The 23,193-nt window shown below is 37.0% G+C and overlaps 1 protein-coding gene across 1 annotated transcript in view; it reads left to right on the top strand.

Moving 5' to 3' along the window:
• LOC106135985 (putative transcription factor SOX-15) overlaps nt 1-20,708 on the top strand; it is a 112,423-nt gene extending 91,715 nt beyond the window's left edge. The window contains exon 4 of the mRNA XM_013336411.2: nt 19,366-20,708. Coding sequence (XP_013191865.1) covers nt 19,366-20,609 — 1,244 coding nt within the window. The 3' untranslated portion in view covers nt 20,610-20,708. The remainder of the gene's footprint in view (nt 1-19,365) is intronic.
• The last annotated feature ends 2,485 nt before the right edge of the window (nt 20,709-23,193 follow it).

The following is a 23,193-nucleotide window of genomic DNA, read 5'->3' as shown; positions in this document are numbered from 1 at the left end:
TAGAAAATTTGCAAGATATGGATGTAGGTAAGAAGTATATTAATAGACTGAAGGATGAATTTGAAGATTTAGAGGAAATGAGCGATATTGAAGATGGATGGAAGGAATTTAAAAAAAGAATTGTGAAAGTAGCTGTTGAAGTGTGTGGTGTAAGTAGAAGAAGGAAAGGAAAAAATCACAAAAATGCGTGGATGAGTAAAGATGTGCAAGAACTTGTGCGATTAAAGAAGAAAGCATGGCTGGATTTGTTAGCAGCAAAAGCTAACTTAAGAATGCAAGAGGTTATAGATGAAGATGTGAATGAAGCACGTAAGGAATATAAGAAAATGAAAGATTTGGTTAAGAAAGCTGTGATTAGAAAGAAAGAAGAGTATAAAGAGGATTTTGATAAAAGGCTATCAGAAGACTTTCAGTCAAATCTGAAAGTATTCTGGAAATCCGTAAGGTCAGCCCGAGGAAATACTATAACCAGAGAGCTGACTAGGATCAGATGCCAGGATGGTAGCGTTGTGAAAGGAGAAGAATGTGTACTAAAGATATGGAAGGACTATTTTGAAAGTTTATTTGAAAAAAAGGAAGGAAATAAGAAAGATTTCTGCTATAGCGAAGAAAAAGAGAATGAGATGGAAGGCGAAATTGAAATGTTCGAAATTGTGGAAGCACTTAAGAGTATGAAAGCGGGAAAGGCTGCTGGGTGTGATAGAGTGTCGGTCGAGATGCTTAAAGCAGGAAAAGGCGTAGTAGCTAGTCAGTTGTACTGCCTTTTCAATTTGTGTTGGAGAAGCGGCCGAGTACCAAAAGATTGGTGTAAGGCTGTTATCGTGCCACTTTACAAAGGAAAAGGGTCACAGCTGGACTGCAAAAATTATCGTGGTATAAGCCTGCTTAGCGTCGTCGGCAAATTGTATGCTAAGGTATTGATTAATAGAGTCAGGAATGAAACTGATGACAAAATATGGGATGCTCAAGCGGGATTTCGAAAGGGAATGGGATGTACTGATCAGGTCTTTTCCTTGCGGTGCATAGCCGAAAAGTTTTTGGCCAAGAGTCAAAAAGTCTATTGCACATTCGTAGATCTGGAAAAGGCCTATGACAGAGTTGAGAGGAATGAATTGTGGTCAGCACTTTCTATGCATGGGGTGAGCAGTCTCTTAATACGAGCACTGAAATCCTTATATGAGGATTCGAGTGCTTGTGTCAGGATAAACGGAGCGCACACTGAGTGGTTTAAGATTGAGAAAGGCGTTAGGCAAGGATGTGTTGCGTCACCGTGGCTGTTCAACCTATTTATGGATAGCTGTTTGACAGATTTGAAAGAGTCTAAAAGTGGATTAAGGATGAATGAGTTACTCGTCAAATGTCTGCTCTATGCCGACGATCAGGTTATACTGGCGTCATCAGCGGAGGAGTTACAGGAGATGGTAAACTGTATGCATGAAGCTTTAAAAGAGAAAGGAATGAAAGTGAACGTAAGTAAAACTAAAACACTGGTTTTTGAAATGGAGAAAGAAATGACAGCATGTAATATTTTGATTGGAGGAGAAAAAGTGGAGCAAGTGAAAGAGTTTGTATATCTAGGATCAAAGTTTACATCAGATGGCAAGTATGATAGTGATATTGAAAGGAGAGTGAACGCGGGGAACATGGTGAATGGAGCTTTGCATGCCTTTATGAGCAGTCAGAAACTATCCAAAAAGGCTCGACTGGCTGTGCACAGGGGCGTGTTGGTCCCGACATTAATGTATGGGAGTGAAAGTTGGGTATGGCAAAAGAAACATGAAAGCAGAATAAATGCAGTGGAAATGAGAGCGTTAAGGAGTATGATGGGTGTGAAATTGAGTGACAGGATAAGGAACAGCGTGATAAGGGAATGTTGTGATGTGAAAGAAGATGTAGTTACAGGAATAGAAAAGGGTATGTTAAGATGGTTCGGTCATGTGGAGAGGATGAATGAAAGCAGGTTGACTAAGCAGATATACAAGGAGAGTGTGGAGGGAAAGGTCGGAGTGGGAAGACCTAGACGAACGTATCTTGATCAAATTAAGGACGTCCTGGTAAAGGGTCAGGTCAAAAGTACCCGAAACCGCCGAGCTTGTATGAAGAGAGTTATGAATGTGGACGAAGCGAAAGAAGTATGCAGAGATCGTGGCAAGTGGAAAGAGGTAGTCTCTGCCTACCCCTCCGGGAAAGAGGCGTGATTTTATGTATGTATGTATGTATAAAGCTGTATTTGGGCTATTAAAACATCAACATAGTTTAGCTGTAAATATAAATAATACATACATACATACACATACATATGGTCACGTCTATATCCCTTGCGGGGTAGACAGAGCCAACAGTCTTGAAAATACTGAATGGCCACGTTCAGCTATTTGGCTTAATGATAGAATTGAGATTCAAATAGTGACAGGTTGCTAGCCCATCGCCTAAAAAAGAATCCCAAGTTTGTAAGCCTATCCCTAAGTCGCCTTTTACACATCCATGGGAAAGAGATGAAGTGGTTCTATTATTTTTTGTATTGGTGCCGGGAACCACACGGCACTTGTTAAACTAATACTGCCGAAATATAAAAAATAAAGCTGTATTTGGGCTATTAAAACATCAACATAAGTTAAGCTGTAAATAGAAATAATTCAGTAAACAAAACCCAAGCTACCACGACCAACGACCGACTACCAACCAACATGTGAAAAACTATGTGCAAAATAAATTTAAAAAATGCGCTATGTATTCCAATCGGACTATTCTAATAAAAAAAAAATATCCTGCCTGTCGTAATCTATAAACCAACAGCGAAAAGTTTATAAAAGTTGACGATATCAAACCGCAGGCAGCCAAACAAAAGACATTCCTAGTTAATTTATAATTCAACTATTAATTAGCACAAAAGCTACTTACCGACTAAATCAGGGTGTTTTTTTTTATGAAATTGCTAGATTTTGTCCTCGTAATTAATGAGTTCGTTGCGGGACAAAGAAAACCTGCACATCTAGGGTCTGTCTGTCCGACGATGCGTAACTCAGAAACTTCCGCGTTCGCGACCCTCCGTTCACACGCCCGTTGATTAGAGGCTAAACGTCGTGACATCACTACGTACATACATACATATGATCACGTCTATATCCCTAGCGGGGTAGACAGAGCCACCAGTCTTGAAAAGCCTGATAGGCCACGCTCAGCTGTTTCGCTTTGTGATAGAATTGTGATTCAAATAGTGACAGGTCGCTAGCCCACAGCCTAAAAGAGGAATCCCAAGTTTGTACCTAAGCCTATCCCTTAGTCGCCTTTTACGGCATCCGTGGGAAAGAGATGGAGTGGTCCTTTTTTTTTTGTAATGGTGCCGGGAACCACTCATCACTACGTGTAGAAGAAATTTTTTTGTGGTAACAGCTGTTTGTGGGTGATCGTTTTTTTTTTAATCAGAACGATTTAAAGACACTAGGGCTTACAGATTTCTTTACATGTATAAGGATTTTTTGTAAGCCAATAACGGCTTGTGAATCTCCACTTTTCAAATAAGCTAATTATTTTTATGACAATGATTGGATATTCCTATAATTTGTTTTTATCATTTTATAATCAGGAACTTTCATAAATATTGATTAAATTAATAATCAAGCGTAAGTAGAGACTACATCTTACCATTTCACATGGTATCTGCATACTTCCTTCGGTACATACATATTCATAAATCTGTTCATACAAGCGCGTCGATTACTAATTTTGCCTGGATTTTCACCAGGACTTCCCCGATTCTTATACGGCACTTATATTTTCAAAAAATAGAGATTATTTAACACAACGTGTGTGTGTAGGATTATATTTTGTGCCAACAATTAATTGGACTATCCACTTGAAATCTGAAGAATACTAATGTAGCCTACATTATCACAGTAGTATATCAAATTAACATTCTCGTATTGGCAATAAAATTCAAGTTAACGACCGCCAATTAACAAGTAGAGGCTGCTAATTCACAAGTGAGAACTAAAATTGTATGAGCCGCTCACTTTTGTTTTGCAAACACGCAGAAGGTTGCGACACCTGGCCAATCAGAGGCCGATCAGATTGTACCATAGACAAGGTTTATTTTTTATTCTTAATTTGAAGTACAGAATTTTAATGCATGGTTTATTAGGGAAAAATAAAAACATTGTTTGCTGCTTTTCGTTCCGCGCCTATGAAATATGATGAAAAAGAAAGGCTTATAAACTTGGGATTCTTCTTTTAAACGATCACATTTGGAATTGGAAAATAAAGTATCTATTTTTTTCTACCCCTGGAGAAAGAAGATTATATTTAAGCATTATATTTATTGAATACCCCACAGACTATGTCTAAGTATTACGTTAGCAACAATATAGTGCAAACCCGAGTGTGAAATCATCTAAATATCGATAACACTAAGTGCTGTGTTAGGTTATCTAAAACAGGATTTAACATGCAAATCACATCGACACTGTATTAGAGGCGCACATTGTTCGATTATGACAATTCACACCAGAGTTTATATAGGTTAAGTAGAACTGAAACAGTCCCAACATCCGCAGATACAAATAGATTACAGCAGATACAATTATTGGTAAATTAATTTGATTATACTCCTTTACTTACATTTCTTGAGAAGTCGTCTTCTTCCTTACATTTTTCCATTCATCTGGGCTAGCATGGCACTCGGAACTCTTTTTGTCATCGCATAAACTATCGCCGTCCCGTTTTACGACATAATAAAATGTGAAAGAGCGATGGTTACCGCGCGATAAAAACATCGCTTCGCACATACCATGCTAGCCGCTGCAGGTGTGGAGTCGGCAAAATATGTTAGTGACTTCCAATTTCTTCTAACTTCCTTATATTTTAAAAACTTTTGAGCCGAGCTAACTTCTCCACTCATCCTCGACCAATGTGAACAATTTATGACTTATCCATCGAGCTTTACAATTATTCAGTATACTATTTTGCAAGGATTTATGTTAGTATCGTGTTACTGTCTTGTGCAATTTGTATAATCAATAATAACTATTTGTGTCTTCGTGTTTATCAATTTCTTAGCGTGTGCGTGTGTAGGAAGACCCCCCGCGGTAAAGCATACGTATTACAAGGATTCATTATCTTTACAAGCATTACATACACGCTTAGGAGCTAGAAGTAAATCGTTAAATTTTATTTTATAATTTTAATTTATGATATATATATAAGCGTTATTCAACTAAGTAACTCTTGTTGTACTCCTAGTTGACTAGTCCCGGTTACATCCTCACTTTACTGGAGTAGAGCCCGAAGTGCTCCTTTAAGACCATGATCCTCATGGATTGGGTGAGTCAGGATTTTATACGAAGCGACTCTCATCTGACCTCCGCAATCTTTGCAGAGGAACCAAACTCATAATATATGAGTTAAGTGTTTGTGCACATAACACAAAAGAGTCCTTGATACGTGGCCGAGGTAGGATATGAACCTGTGCCCCCATACGCATTAATTGGTCATTTTTTTTATTTAAAACAGAAATGAATTTGAATGCAACATCATCATCAAATTCTGATTATAAATTAGGAATATAAAAACAAAAACACTGCGAAAAGCTCTTTTGTTCAAATCTAAATGCATATTCTAAATTCAAACATCCCAAGTTCTAAAAAAAAAGCATCAAAAATGTGAACTCATTAGACCGTTAAACAACCGTCCGAAACCCCGATCAATTTCCTGGTTTACAAATTAAAAAGTTAAAAAAAAAAACAAAATGCAGAGTTCGCTTGCGTATAGACCATTTCTTTGGGGTCATAGCACCCGACAGGAAACGGCGTCTCGGGTCGCCGAGCGCGCTCGCCTCTTACGAAAAATTTTCTAGTTCTTAGTTTAGTAGGTATAACACATAGCCAGTCATACGTTTTTGTGTTTAATATGCGTTCGGTGGTCCGAAAAGTACACTTTGATATGCGGTTTTGGCGATTTCTATCTTTTAGATGATATTTCTGGTGATTTTGAAGTAAGTTTTTACGAAATAATCTTTTAATTTCAATTCGCACATAATACGGATTAAGATGTGATTTATGTATGTAACAAATCCTAAATGATAGTTATAATTTGGAATTACAGATACCAATATAAAAACTAAATATGAAAAATGTGTCATTTATAGCTGTGGCATGCGCAAGCGTTACTAGCAGAAGAATTTTAACACTTTTATTGCCTGTAAGTTTCTACGCTTGATTTATTACGAATTGTTCTGTAATAACTGTAATTAGACAAGAACGTGTCCGAACGTGTTACAGTGAGGGAAAACATCGTATGAAAACTTCTGTATTCGCGTATTCAGGCAACTAGATGTGTAACCATCCAATATTAGTTAGGTTAGGTCCCTTTGTAAGGTTGCCGAGGTCAGACGGGAATTGCCTAAATGTACAGGTTTCCTAACGATATACTCTCTAGGTTACTAAAGAAGGAACTGATATCAGTTTTAAATAGGTATATATTTTTTTAATTGCCTTTATTTTTTTATGCTAAAATTAATGTTTTTCAAATACAATACTTTATAGAGTAAGGTTTTTACTTCATTAGAATCCCTTTGTTTAGGTCATTTAAAAAGATAAATTCGTAATGCATGGATTCAAAACTAAACAAATAACTACTATCGTATCGTACGTATCAAACAACACATCCGCAGTACCTGTAAATGTATATTTCAAGTATCGCGCATGCCAAAAAATTTAGTCTCGGCCTATCCCATCAGAAAAAAGCGTAAATTTATGTATAAGTGTAAATCTGGTGTTAAATAAATAAAAAATCGGATACTAATGATCGCCTACATTACAGGTAAAAGAAGGTAATTATACTTTCAAAACTACGTATAATATCAGCTTCAATGAGCCAACTTACTATCCCATAGCATTCCTCCAATGCCAGCCAACAAACGGTAAAGAAAATCAGTAAAAGAAAACATGTTAACATCGCAACGTTTTACAAAAGAAAGTTGACCTCCGTTCCCATACATAACTCCATATTTATCAAACGCTAGTTAATCGAGAAGTTTTTCCATCGATACTTTTTGTATCTATAATTGCTACTCGGCTTCCGTGTCACTTTTTATCGATTATGAAATAATCGATTGTAATTATGATGGTTCGCTGAATCAATTACGCTTGGGTCAGCGTATGTCTGGTATATTCTATGGGAGACGAGTAAGTAATCTGATTGTTTTTTATGTTAATATCTGTAGTGTCTATCCCACGGGATCTTCCTGAAAATTTATTTCAGACATTGGAATTTGTGATTTTCCACATTATTGAGTACTACAAAAATGCATTATGCACATACTAACCTTCCACGCGGGCCTTGTATCGATTCTTCTTTTCGATGATAGGGTATTTAACTGTCAGTTCATCACTAAGCCATTCAGTTAAACGTGACCTTTGTGATCACTTACGCACCACGAAGACGGAAGAAGAATTCGGTAGCCACGTCTTCCAGAATATAGTTAACTAGAATATAGTAGCAACTAAACATATAAACTAAACGTAGTCCCATTATATTCCCTTCTATGTACGAAAACACAACCTTAAGTAGCGCCTATATAAATATTTCGTAACTTAACAGAATTCCATAAAGCACTGGTCAATTTTCTATGAAATTCATAAGAATTCTAATTCTTTATAGGTACATTTGGCTCAATAACAGATATACGGGGCTAAGTTCAAGCTCATATTTAATTCATGCGGCGGTACGGCTCAATTCCGGAGATGATCGTGAATTTTCCAGTCACGAGTGGAGTATTGCTTGTTGTATACGGGTTTACTTGATTTCTGTCAATGTTTAGTTCACACTAGGTTTTAGACGGCTTCGCCTCTATGGGGAAATTTTGTTTCTTCAACGTAACATAATTTTGTACAAATCTGTTTGAAATAGAGGTCTGACCATGCCGCTACCACCAGACCCAGGTAGAAGGAGCAGGCTGAAAAGATCATGGCTGGACGTCGCAAAAGATTATATGCGAGCCAATGGAAACCCGAGGACGCCGTAAATCAGACCAAGTGGAGAGAGAAAAGTCGGAAGGCGGACTCCGGGCCCTAAAACACTTTTGTGGAGGGTGCAACCCGAAGGAGCTTGAGATGTGCCTTCCGACCATGATCTAGGGTAAGGCAAGTTTTTACATGAAGGGACACCCGTTTGACCTCTGCGACCTTTGCAATAACTAATGAATATATGCCTATTTCTTTAATTCATGGGAAAGAGATGCAGGTGGTCCTCCGCTAAAGTGCCAGGTACAGCACGGCACTAAAATCATTACAATGTTTGCCTTAAAATCACTGATTATTTGACCCAAATTAATGACAGGCCCTCAAAATGTCCGTCAAAGGTGAACGTCACCATTTACCTCCCCCTGTGTCAAAATTCTCAGAGCCAGATGTTCCCATACTTCAAAAACAAATGTCAGTGACCCCAAGAATTCCACGATATGAACGAAATTACAGGGCTACAATCGTTCGTCGCCCAAATGACACGCCCGTGACAACCAAATGACATAATTGTCAAAATAGTCACTGCACTGACATTAGCACGTGACACTACAAAGTATGAGACAAACCCATACGAAATTATCACGCCAGAACGAAACAAGAAATGGCGCGTCGGCGTCAATTATAGGCGGGGAAACGGAATTAGAGAGCAGAGCCCGCCGGTTTCAAATTTGGAACCGTTTTGTTTTAAATCGATAAATCGATCGATTTTGTGGTCATATCGATTGCGTGTGGTCGAATTTCTAAGAATAATTGAATATCAATATTAAGTTACGATTCTATGCTATTAGTATGATTACTATCTGTGAAGTCGGATGAATGAAATCAGAGTCATTCATCCCGCGAAAATACGGCCATGATTCATAATAAAGATCATTCTATTAAAGGGCATTTATTAAACGTGCCGACCGTGATTTTATGAGCACATTTATTAGTGCAGTATAAGAAAAATCGGTCATATATTTGCAAGCACGGGCCTGCCCTTTCGACGCCTGTCGCGCATAAAGTCCGTGATCATTTCTCCTAATTATACGTACGAGGAAAGGGGCAGGGACTTTTGGTGCGATGTGGGTGTTCGAAATATAAAATTATGAGAGGCGCGAACGTGTGACAGTTACTTTTTAATTCGTCATTCTGGCATAGATTACAATTTTTGTGCCAGTATTTTTTGCCCTGTCCGTTTAAATTTTGTCGTTGATATAATTTGAATATAGAACGGTAACTACATAAAATTTATGATATTTTTAGTACCGCTAAGCAGATGTCGCGTGTAAGCGTGTCGTGAAAGGACTATAATTTTATTTATCGCTTTATGATGAGCCTGTTTACACACGATTTAAAAAGGTTTATAAATATTAACCGTGGAGTTTATTCATGTTTCATATTCGTTTCGATTTGCGCTTCATTCTGTGATTTATTGTCGGTTATTTTAAAATGTGATTTAAGTATAACAAATGGATTACAGACCAATCACTAATCAAAACCCTACATACAAATATAGTCACGTCTATATACCTTGCGGAGTAGACAGAGCCAAGAGTTTCAAGCAAAACTCTAACTACAACTTTATGTCTTTCATTTTGTATTTTGGCATAGTAGTGAGCTACATACAAAAGTATACCGACACGATATCATACTTACCATACCCCACTGTACTATATGTTTTCTGCACTGGAATTTTAACGCTAACTTAACGGCCAAACTAAAGACATCAACGCGTTTCAACGCGTCTATGTCTGTCTTTAGTCTTATCCTTACTATAAAACATCTTGCAAAGATGATAAAGGCGGCAAACGTTCATAGTAGCTTTAATGTGGGCAAAGTTTTTAGTAAAATAATTATTAACCATTTCGGCATTTCGCCTGTGACACACTGGGTTCGAATCCCAGCCATTACATGACAAAAAACGAAGTTCTTTTTATTGGCTTGGATCTTTGATTTTTTTTTTATAAAAGAATTTTTCATATTATTTATCATATAAATTCATCGTTGTGTTAGTATACAGCACGCGCGACGCCGTTTTCATCGCGCGAAAACTATCGCAGTCCCGTGTCACGTCATAACAAAAAGCTAAACAACGTAACACAAGCTTTGATCTCACTTTGGGGCTAACCAAGTTTCTTTAATCTACATTTATTTTAACGACACGAAAGAAGTACATATGTACCGAGTCACTTTAATTAACCTGGTACATTAATTTAAACGACTCGAAAGAAGTACGTATATGTTGCAAAAATCAAATCGAATGTTTGAAGGTGAAGTAAAACATAAAGGTGCGTCCAAACAGCGCGCTCATTATGCGTCGCGCGACCTGCGCGGTCACGTCGCCAGCACGCGCCGCTCGCACCGTCTCCATTGTTGTGAACGGGAATTTTTCAAAATGTTAAACATATATTGTGATTAGTTTTAGCACAGAAGATTACACACTATAGTCTTAGATTAGTGTGTTGGTATTCTTCTGTGCCGTGTGGTTCCCGTAATAAATAAAAAAAGAATAGGACCACTCGGACATCTCGTTGGGATCTCATCAACCTTGGGATTCTTCTTACAGGCGAAGGACTCGCAACCTGTTACTATTTGAATCTCAATGATTGAGCCAAACAGCTGAACGTGGCCTATCAGTCTTTTCAAGACTGTTGGCTCTGTCTACCCCGCAGGGGATATAGAAGTGATTAAATGTATGTATGTATGTCTTCTTCTAACGTGCCCTAAAAATAATATCATTCCAACTTCTTCCCAATGCAAGTCGTAAAATGCGCATAAGGTAATAGGCACATTCATCTCGTGCAATCTTTCATGCTGTCTGATAGTGAAGGAAAATATTAGTGTGTGCAGATTGCTAATTAAGGGAAAGGCTGATAAAATTCTTCTTTGAAACGATGTACAGTTGGCTCTCAATCGACGCAGACTTTTAAAGTCAATTAAGAGTTCATAAACTTGCAATTTTACTCTAACGATTTATATACCTATTTAACTTCTTATTACGAACTAGCTTTTGCCTGAGAGTTTCCTCAGCTTCTTGCCCTTAGGTTGACACGTGGTACCTGTAAAATAAAATATCAGGTACCCAATGTGTGTGCTAGTTGCTATAAGCGCAGCTATCATTGCCGTGTGGTTCTCAGCAGTTTAGAATAGGACCACTCCAAATCCTTCCCATGGATGTCATAAAAGGCGACTAAGGGAAAGTAAACTTGAGATTCTTCTTACGTAGGCGATGGGCTAGCAATCTCAATCTCTGTCACTTTTTGAATCTAATAATGGAGATTCAAATAGTGACAGTCAGCCATACAGCAGCAGACCTCAGTCTTTTCAGGACTTTTGGCTCTATCTACCTCTCACTAGACGTTATCATATGTATGTAAATATTTTGTATGCCGTATGGCCATGTTCAAACGTGTTCAGTCACAACAATATGCTTCTTCATCTGCAATACATGTATGTACCCATTTATATGTATGTAATGTAACATGTTTTCCAAATAAATAATCTTGAATCTTGTAACCCAAAGTAGAAAACATATATTTTCCGTATCGTCTCAAACAGTGCAACCACACTTCTCGCATTGCGGCACGACCGTCCACCGCTGCGTTGTATGTGTTATGTTATTACCTATTATTATTACCACTGCCTCATATTCACGTGTAAGGACTACCATAGAGTTCTGGTAAAACGCAGAACACAGGATGCCGCTGACGTGGGCTGCGTGGCAACAATGCGTGTGCTCGATAATTCGAGGAATTAAAAAAAAAAATCGGCAGTCTTTTGTCTACATTCTTGCGCGAATTGATGGTCTAGTATGCCGAACGGTTTGGGAAGTGAAGTGCGGTGATACTAATAATACTAATAATTACATAAACGTTGCTAAGATGTAAATTGCACTATAACTTGGTTATAAGTAATAGTTTCAAATAAAGCGACACAAATTTTGCTTCGCCAAAAATTTGACAGGTTACGATTTGGCTTGTGGTATTTTACTTATTTAGTAGCATCTATTTTCCATCAAGATGCACATAAAAGTGACAATACCTGCATCAAATAACACACCAAAAGTTAAAATTAAAAACACCCAGACAAAAATAAAACCGAACTAGGATAAAAACTTTGAAAGTCATCGTTCGCACCACTGATTCTCATTTAAATCAAACGGATATTATTCAATCCTTTTATTTTATCGGTTTTTTTTTATAGATTTTCTTGTAAACGCAACGTCACCCCGGCACGAGCCTATTCAGCACGCGCTGAGCATCTTAACACGCCAGAGTAGGACAGATGTATATCCTTTAAATGAGTGCAAAAGAGATAGGTATATGATTAATGACTGCGACTCGCAACCGAGAAATTAGAAGAAATAAATATCACCGTTGATACAGCGAGAATAAGTGATTTAAGCATTTTATAAAACGAGCCTAATGATGCTTGACGAATCCCGAATTTTTACGTGCAAGTATAATATTTTCACAGTATTAAATAATTGCGTGGGATGAGATGTGATGATATTTTTTTGCAATCAGGTTTAGTAGAAAAGTTTAGTCATTTTTTGGCGATAGACTAAATAGCTGAATCTCTATTTCATCATTAAGACTCTTAGCTTATCTACTTAAATCTTAGATAAGCTAAGAGTCTTAATGATGGAATATCCCATATAATAGTCTTATCTAAACTTTATTACCAACTTTTATATAATTTGCAATGTGAATATTATGGCCTCGGAGTCGCGTGACTCTTGGCTCAGTTTACCCCGTAAGGGATAGTGACGTAACAATACATGTAATCATTTTAAAAAATCACCACATCTTGTTTCCAATTGAACCAAACCCTTAAACATAACATCTACTAAGGCCACTAGCTAAATACAAAGGATGATAAAATTTTAATTTCGTCATAAAATATTTTTCGAAGTGTTTGAAATGTAGCGGGAGCAATGATTCGGCTCGACCGCCACCAAAGGGAAGATCTTCCGCCAGGCTAGGTGTTATGCCTGGGGAACCGCGCGACAGACGATGTTGTGACGGAGGTTGTATATACATATAGCTCCAATCCATGAAATCTTTGCTTGCGCGATTTAGGTGTTCCGCTGTTTTTGATTGATAGCGTCGCGTAATTCTATTTTTTATTCTTGTGACTTCTGGCGTATAGATTTCGCCACAGAAATATAACTTCGGCCGTGGGTTCAGCTCGCGTAATATATCTTCTTTCTTCAGGCGTTAGTCCCGGTGACATCCTCACCTCTTTGGAGCTTAGTTTGCGTCTTTGACCATGATTCCGGATTGAGTTACTCTAAATGAGTAGCAGGTCAGACAGGCGGTCTGACTTCCACACGCAAGCGGAGCGGCGGGCGAAAGCTAGTACAGTTAATGAAGGCTTTGCTAAACGCCATAGCAACGGTTGCCATGGTTTTGTTAGTGAGTTATGTCAAAAATAATTTTTATTGTTAGATTTTCTGAATTTATACGTTAAATAATATAGTCATTTTTAACTGATTATTTCTCTCCTCTTTTCTCCTTCTATCTTCTGTAGGAATTAAATAACTTTATAACTATACTTCCTACAGTAATAATAAAATGTGAACCGTACAAATTTTATTAAGTACTCTTTATTATAGATAAGACTATGTTACAGACCATAGACCAATGGTCTACGTCCACATTTCTAGGTAATTTGATAGGCGTACCTAGGTGGAGGGCGGTACTCCCACAATGAGAGCCCGCGGCCGGTTTGCAAAGGGTTTATTACTGGATTGCGGTGTGGTCCAATAGATAAGAGGACGCGTATGTAAAAGGTATATTCCCAAGGTAACCAACCCACTTCGAAAAAAAGAAATTCTCAAAACGGCTTTATTGGAAATTTGAATAGTTTGACAGATGGTAAGAAAGATGAGGTCTAATTAAATGTGGTACACATACATACAAATATCACATCATTATTCGTTACAGGGTAGACAGAGCCCACAATTACGAAAAGACTGAATAGGGAACATTCACTAATACTATTTCTTAAGAAAATAATCTCATAGAATTATTTGCTCAGTGACACATAAAAAGGTACATACATTACATATAATCACATCTATATCCCTTGCGGGGTAGACAGAGCCAATAGTCTTGTAAAGTCTGATAAGCCACGTTCAGCTGTTTGGCTAAATGATAGAATTGAGATTCAAATTGTGACAGGTTGCTAGCCCATCACCTAAAAGAAGAATCTCAAATTCATAAGCCTATCCCTTAGTTGCCTTTTACGACGTCCATGGGGTCCTATTCTTTTTTTTATTGGTGCCGGGAACCACACGGCCATCAACTAACTTGGAAGCAATAATTCACCATAGTTCTTACTCTTCACACCACACACCAAGTAAAATTTACAATTTAAGTTTCTGTGTATATAGAAGTGTCTACGGACGAATAAAACCCCTCTTTATGTATTTCGGCAGCTTTGTGCATTCTCAGAACTGAGAAAAAGCCTGGACACACGCAGGTAATACAAAACATTGAGCGTGTAGAAGTTTATTCGCGTGACACACCAAAGACACTATAGAAATATTACTTACAAAATCTTAAAATCGCGCCTATTTCCCAAGGAGTTAGCGGAGACTACGTCTTTCCATTTGCCACGATCTCTGCATACTTATTTCGCTTCATCCACATTCATAAGTCCTGTCATGCCAGTTCATCGGTTCGACTATTGGCTATGTCTACCCTATAAGGAATAAAGGCGAGATTATGCAGGTGTTATTCCTGTTGAATCACAATCTAGAAGGTAAAAAGCTGAATACATAATTTTTTTTAAGTGCCCGGCACCAAAAAAAAAATGAGACCACTACATCTCGTCCCATGGATGTCGTAAAAGGCGACTAAGGGACAGGCTAATAAACTAGGGATTTTTCTTATAGGCGATGGGCTAGCAATTTGTCATTATTTGAATCTCGATTCTTAAATTAAGCCCAAAAGCTGAACGTAGCCTATCAGTCTTTCAAAACTGTTGGCTCTGTCTACCTCGCAAGGAATATAGACGTGATTATATGTATGTATGTATACATAATTGTTTTTCTAACAAACCCAGTAAATATACTCGATTTTTACGGACTTTTTGCGCCGATGCCACTTCTGTGAACACTTTATTTTACACCTGGACGCACGCAGAAAGCGCAGTAACGGGGTACATATTGGCAACTACTGTTTTTATAGACGGCTATGAAATGCACAGCGTTTAGTGCTAAAAGTGTTTTTGTGAATACCTTTGTCGATGGATTTTAGAATAAAATTGGATAAAACTTAGTAGTAGTACTGGTAGCATTTTATATAGCAAGCGACGTAAATTCGAAATGGTCAATTTGCATTCTCTGTCGTTCGTTTGAGGGTAGCAAAAAGGGATTATTAAACTTTCAACTCAATAAATATGTAGTTCCAAAGAAGTAGATGGACTATTATTATCTTAACTTCACAAAACAACTTTTGCGAATATTTTATTATTAAACTACTTTTCGCTTGCGTATCATATCTCCTTCTCAGTACTTCACACTAAATGTTTGCAAAATTTCATAAACATCTGTTTCAGTAGTTTTGACGTGAAAGACAGACTAACAACCACATATTTTAAATTTTATATTGACTAGACTTTTTCCCGGGGCTTTCGCTACCTTAGGCTTATTCAGTCTTTCATATTTATCAATTGGTAAAAATGAAATCAATACCTAGAAGAAATAAAGAAAGTTTGCCTTAAGTAGTATTTTACAGTTAAATCAAACAAAACAATTCTGCCACTGTCTGGAACCGTACTACGACTTTAAAAATAAACAAACGATATCACAAACGCATTCGGAATCGAAATGCAAAAAAAATATGTGCGAAAAGGACAGAATACACGAATGTCCTGGATAGAGAGGAAAGGCATTTCAAATTTAGAATGCGACGCGTGCGCACAGACATCCGTCCAGCGAAAAAATGGTGCTGCAATGGTTATTTTCTGGCGCTACGATTTTGGATTAATGATAGTGTGAAACTTCATAAATAAAAAAACTCATAATTACAGTAATCCAAATTTAATAATGTAAATTCAAAAATTTGTCTGTTATATTCACGGCTAAACCGTAATTAATTTTCATTAAATTTAATTTTTATACGTTTATAATAAATTTTCTATTTCCTTTTAAGTACTTTTATTCTGAACATTTCCACGAGAACGATGCTCGAAGGCATACCTTATTTATTTAAGGTACTAAAATATATTGACTCTTAATTTAAGAAAATCCTTTAAGTTAATACAATTCATCGAACTGTACGTAGGTACAAACATTACAAATTAAAAATGAAATAAAGTTAAAATTTCAACTCAACGTATCTAAGATCATCCAAACTCCAAATTGGTTGACACAAAACAAAACCAGAAGCTGTGGACGTAACTAATGATTAATTTTAATGATCCAATCGATCATCCGTGTTATGACGCGGTGGTCTGGCGATCATCATTAATTAGATCAGCTAATGATAGTCCCGAGACGGATTAATTGACTGTTTGGATTAAGTTTTTGTTTAGGAGGTTTGTTTTTTTTTCTTTAATATAAGAAAGATATTATTTTTGGTAAAAAAAAAACAGTGAAACCTTCCTTGCTCGTGTGGTAACGAAGAAAAAACGCTGCTTCACTTCACATGCCAATTGTAAAAGCCAATCAAGAAACTTGGAATTATTCTTTTAGGCGATGAGAGTAATTAGTAACCTGTTACTAAGTATTTGAAATTGATTTCTATGATGTCCAGGTGAACGAGGCCTTATATGTTTTTTCAAGACTGTTGGTTCTGTTTACCCCGTAAGGGATAGAGACGTGTTGAATGTATGTAATATTAGGAGAAGTATACTACTTTAAATAATTTTGGAGGTTGTATCCTTACCTATGTGCCCACTGCTGTTGGAAAAAAATAATTTTACAGAATCTATGTCTATCTATGAAAGAAGGCTCAAAATTGAAAATACATACTACTAAATATAAGTGTGTTTGCTGCGTAAACAAAACTTATTTGTGAAACAAAAAAAAATCACCAACATCATCTCATAACAGGTTAAAATGTTCATGAAGGTTGCGACCAAACAGTTTACCTGTTTAAATTTTTTTCAACCCACACCGGGATTGATTGATAAGTGTCATTCAAAATCATTTGGGGCTCTCCCGTGGGACGCTCGGCTTAATGGCAGCTCATTTGTAACATTTTAAGTTCATATTGGGTGGTTTTCTAAGAATATCTATGATAACTCAATTGCCTTTTTGAAATAAGGCGACAGGACTATTTATTGCATTATGTATTTTTGAAAAATATATATCAAAATATTATTCGTATTTCTATATATATATTTTTTTTATTAATTAAAAAGAGGTCTCAATTTTGTCATTAGCCAGCACAGCACAGCTGAACGTGGACTTTCAATCATTTCAAGATTGTTGGCTCCGTCTACCCCCGAATATAGACGTGACGTGACCTATACATGACGTGTATTTATGTAAAAAGTGGTTATGAATTTATAATCAGACAAGGGCCTTCTGAACGATTTTTGAAGAGATTAGCTGAGACAACTTTTCAAGAAAATAGATATACCTATATAAGATAATGTTTGCTTATATTTTTTATATTGTTATGTATGTAAGGTGTAGCAATGCCTTTTTAAAATAGTTAATGCCAGAAATTTACGTACTTTATAAAATTAAACTGCTCATACGCATAGCAGAGTCAGTAAGTTATTTGAACTGTATTGTACAAAATACAAATGTATAGCACAAATAGGGGACTTAGTGCTAGAAGCATTATCTTTCAGCCAACCATTCGATCTGATCATTAATCGTAATCTGTAAACGATTTTATAATAGGTTGCCGGAGTCGATTCTAATTATGCCTGACCGAAAATTCAAAGAGGTTTTTCTGAATACAAGATTCTTATTTCACAAAAAAGTAACCATATAAATAAGATAAAGTACAAAATCACGTGAAATAGTTCCTATTACAAAAACGGCTACCCAGTGCGCAACCATAGTTTAAAATAAATTGATTCAAATAAAGAACAGTTGAAACCTCATGCTGACAACACTAATCCGAGACGCGACCTTTATGCTAAATCATTAATTATTCGATATCGATAAACCGAAACACGGATAAACTGCCGTACTAATGGAATACGACGCACACTACAGGAAGCCCCACTGTCATTTGTCACAGTGACATTTGACATCAGTCAAGTACGCCTTGATACCTGGTTGTCATTTTTTGTGGATTACATTTTCTACTCGGTTCAATGCCTCGCAGGTTGACGATTTTTTCTCTAGATTACAAGAGATTTTAAAGAGTTTCTGCGTCAAACATGCTCGTTTTAAGTGAAGACGATATTTTCTGTTATAATACATATACGTATGCTTGTGGGAATATTGTTGTCTATTTTATATTTAAGTATGAAGTATCTACTTACAAAATTTAATATTAAAAATTCACTCAACGGGTTAATATTTTTAACGTTATGTAAGTTCTACATTAATATCTATTCCTCTTATTTTTAATTAGAAGTTTATTAAAATACAAACTTTTTTTTTAAAACAATTTACCGTGTCAGCCTTATTATTGCCGAAATTGATAAAAAAAATACTAATATTGAGGTTTATGAGCAAGTCAATACATAAAACCAATAATATCATTTAGGCTACATACAATTTTAAAACTAATGAATACACGCCATTATTAAAGTCACAATAACTTACTATTGTTCAAAAGATAAACAAAAAACAGTTCACAATCTTATCGATACTTTAAAATCGATATTTCACTTCACTAAAAGTAAAGTTGTTTGCTTTGCCAGTAGCAAGTAGTGTCGCGTTGATAAATATCCTTAAAGATTGTTCAGTATTCTCGATAATTTCACTATGGCACTCACACTTTTTGATACATAAAAAATACTACTTTAAAATCGTATTTTCAAGGTTCAAATTGCTTTGTCAATTTACGTTTACTTGTTCGAAGTCTACACAAGATTTATAGCCCTCTCATGGCGCGTATTTTATAGTTATTTGATAAAACACTATCGTGATTATTTAAGCTTGAGTTTGTGGCAGACGGTGTCTATTTTATTTCTCAAACACTCTCCTAATATCAAAGGAATGTTATCTCGATAATACGGAGGCATTCATAATATCGGTGTTACCTTTCACGTTGTAGCTACCAGCTTCGCTGACAAATGACCTGTCTAAAGATCACAAAAAACTCCATAATGTATATGTATAGCGTACAGACCATGAGTTTTCTCTAGTTGCACGATAAAAACGTGTAAATATACCAGTCGTTAACACAACAATGGACTCATTTGCTTTTTTCCCGTTTTCCAGGTAAAAAATGGCGTTCGCTGACACCGCAAGACAGGCGGCCGTTCGTCGAAGAAGCTGAGAGACTCCGAGTGATCCATATGACGGAGCACCCGAACTATAAGTACAGGCCGCGAAGGCGGAAGCAGAACAAAACGAGACCCAACCAGCCGTCCACGCCCGTAAGCGCGCCGCCCGGTGCCTCCGCCGCACTAGGATCTCCATATGCCACTGCCACTGACTCTCCTGACGCACGCTTTTCCCATAACCCCGGAGCAGGTTTCTCCCCCTACCGCACGTCACCTCTCGCTTCAGATTCATTCCAATCGAACCAACAGTTCAATGGCCACGTCCAGACTCCTGAATCATCCCCCGCGAGGTCACCTGAACCTCAAGGCAGGAGGAGCGCCCCGGCCGAAGCCCCACTGCCGACTCCTGACGCCTCGCCCGTCGAGAATGAGAAAGAAAACTTTCAATACGAAGAGAGGCGGAGAGCCATCAATGCGTCGTCGCTATCAGACTCATACTCGCCTTATAAGACGTATAGAACGCCGGGTTCCTTCTCGCCAGCACCAGTAGCGGCCATGGGAATGGCCAACGGCATGTACGTCATGTGCACACAAAGAAACAACGCGGAGCAACCCCCGCTAGTGACAGGGACGTTCTTCCCCCCGGTCGCTACATCCCAAGACCAGCAGGCTCTGGGCACGAGCACCCCGCGAGTATCGTCAGCACCCAGCGGTTCCATGCCGGCTGAATATAGCATTCAATATCATCCCTATGAACCGTACGAGCAGATGTACAAAACTGAAGACGCTTACGTGTCACATTACCCAGATCAGCCCAAATCTGAATACGATACAGGCGGCTCGTATTTCTCTGAAGAGCCGCCGCCAAATACTCCTCAAGAGTCCGACCCGAACTTTATGAACCAACGTTCAGAGATGAGGACTGGATCGCCTGACTCTGACGTCGACGCTAGGGAGTTCGATAAGTATTTGGACTACGGGGCAGAAGGAGGTATGGAGCAGCATCAGCAGCAGTACAGATACGAACAGCAGCAGTACTCGAGGCCTCCATATTGCGGGGAGCAGCCTCCAGGGCCGGAGTACTGTTCCGAGAGGATGTACCCTTCTCCGTACGCTTCTGTGATCTCAGCTCCTCCGTCAGTGACTTACGCGCCTCCCGCCCCTGGCGCCGACGTGAGGCCAGAAGACGAGTTCAGCGTCATCTTAGCCGGAGTGAGACAGACTTGCTACAGCAATTGACTATAGAGAGAGCTGATATGGAAAAGGAGTAAGGACATTTCCTAAATATAGCCCAAAGAGTATACCGACTTGGTCTTTCGAATAGTGACTGCAATATAGGAAAATTTTTTATATAGGAGTATAAATATTTAGTTTGGATTGTATTATCATTTTGAGTTATGTTTTTAAATGTAACTTTTTTGATGAACAATATTGTAATGAACTGAAAATGATAAGACAATTTCATAATATTTACTCATAATCATGATTGAATTTCTGTCAAAAAGATTAATGATAATTAATAGAAAAGGCTGTATCGAACTTAAGATAAAACTATACAATTAATGAGTATTGGTGCTATGTAAAACGTCCTAACTACAAAAAAAAACTATATTTTACTGTAACGAAAAATCTTTTACCAATATGGTATCGAATATTCCTATGAAAAGTTTATTTATTTGTAACTATTTTTGTATATTTCGTTGTTAAAATTAACTAAAAATATGTCAGTTTAATCGAAATATTAGTTCTTCCGTTAAGCCTGTAGATATAGTGTGTAAGTTTATTTTTATATTTTATATATATATAATCATGTTAGGTATGTGTATAAATTGTAAGATTGAATAAAAATATCTCATAGTTTTACTTGTACTAAAATTTTAGATAAATGTTTAGATTATGTTGCAATTTTGTAGTAATTTAGAAAAAACACTCGCACCGCGATCTTGTTCTTCCTAATTGTAAGAAAATTTATAAGAGCAATAAAAATTATATTCTAAATCAAGTATTTTCATTTCGGTTTATAAATTATAAAATATTTTATTCTACTCATAATCTTAAAAGGTATTTACATAATCTACTTGTACTTAAGCAAATTAAGAAACCGACTATTCCCTTACGGGGTAGATAGAGCCAACAGTCTTCAAATATGCTTTACCTGATAATTGATAATATTTCTCTATAAAAAATTACGTAAGTGTTTAATAAATACATGCGTGTAGAAAGCTGATTCGACAGGCAAACAGTTTTTGGATGACACCAAAAATTGCACGAAACAAATTTAGGTATAAATTAAGTAATTAGCGCTAATTAATATACATTTTTTACTCTACTTTTTCGAAAGGATATTTCAGCATTTAGCAGAAATTACTTTCACTTTTTACTTCATCCACAGTCATCGATGTTTTCTCATAAACAATCAATCTAAAAAGAATATTTTAAAGACTAATTTCATGAAAAATTACAATCTCAGTTTCTGTCTTAAGGTTCGACTGGTAGAGAATACGTTACTCGTATGGCATTCAGACTTCATATTATACATTATTTTTTGTTGCAATAAAATTTAATGAATAAATGAAGTAAAATAAACCATACTATTTACAACACCAAGTATGTCATTAACTCACAATTAAGTCTCATAAATAACGATATAGAAACATTACTCGTACCTCACACGCACTTTCCAAATACTAAACAACGCGAAAGTGCCGCCCACTCTCAAGGGCATAAGTACAAATAAAATTAAAATTACTAAATAATTTGCGCGGCGAGGCAGGGGCGCATTCATCGGCCCCAGGGCCCGCGTGCCTGTAATTACGAGTGCGGCCCGCCTGCACACGCCCCTACCCTGCGCCTAAGATATTGATGTATTGACATTTTCAAACAGAAACGACTTAAACCCGACAATTTAATTTTTATACGTGCTATATTGGTCTTCATAATCATTTTTGCCAAATTAGTTTTAAAGTGTTTTAATTCATGTACTTATTGACTTTTCGGAATATTGTGATAGCTTAGTAACACAAGTTTTTAAAGTATCATTATACACAATCTATTATGTATATATTATATCTTCATTTATGATACAATGATACTCTTTATTGACAGATTAGGAGATCTTCTAATTATACTAACAGCATAATGTGACCTTCCAGACTAATCCAGGCTGTTGGCTTTGTCTATTAAGGGATGAATAAAGGAGACTGAAATCTATATGTACCTTCACGGCAATTTGAAAACAACGGCAGTTTTTTATTGGTAACATCTTTACAGTTTCGTTTGATAATCCATATTCTTGGGGTGAGTAAAAACATAATGAAGAACTACACTACATAGTCAGGCAAATAAAATTCTAAATACGTATATACCTATTGGTTTCTCTACTGCTCCAAGCCGGGTTAGGTTTCTCTAAACTTTTAGAGAAACCTAACCCAAAAAGAGACAAGGCGTGAGTCGCTTCGTGAAAAACTTGACTTATCCGATCCAGAATCATGGAACCCGGGGCTCCTATCTGTAAAGGTTAGCTCTTAATCTGGTCAAAAGCCAGGATAATGATAATTTGTAAATATTGAAAATCTATAAATTCGTACTTACGCTATTTCAGCGGCGGCCGCTCCCGGCGCAAGGTTGTTATAATACGTGATAATTAAGCTTTTGCTCTTTTATGTTTTAATCGAAGGGGACATCGAGAGAGCGACCCTGGCTTGCCTTTATTTATTGATAAACACTATTGAAAATATTTGTAATCAAAATTAAATGTGGCTTTTTTAAATGTTGTATTTTACATCCAACAAACAGTCTGTATCCATTGTATCAGTAAATATAA

The sequence above is a fragment of the Amyelois transitella genome, chromosome 24 (genome assembly GCF_032362555.1).
Source record: "Amyelois transitella isolate CPQ chromosome 24, ilAmyTran1.1, whole genome shotgun sequence".
NCBI lineage: Eukaryota > Metazoa > Arthropoda > Insecta > Lepidoptera > Pyralidae > Amyelois > Amyelois transitella.
This window is presented reverse-complemented; position numbering and strand designations above follow the sequence as displayed.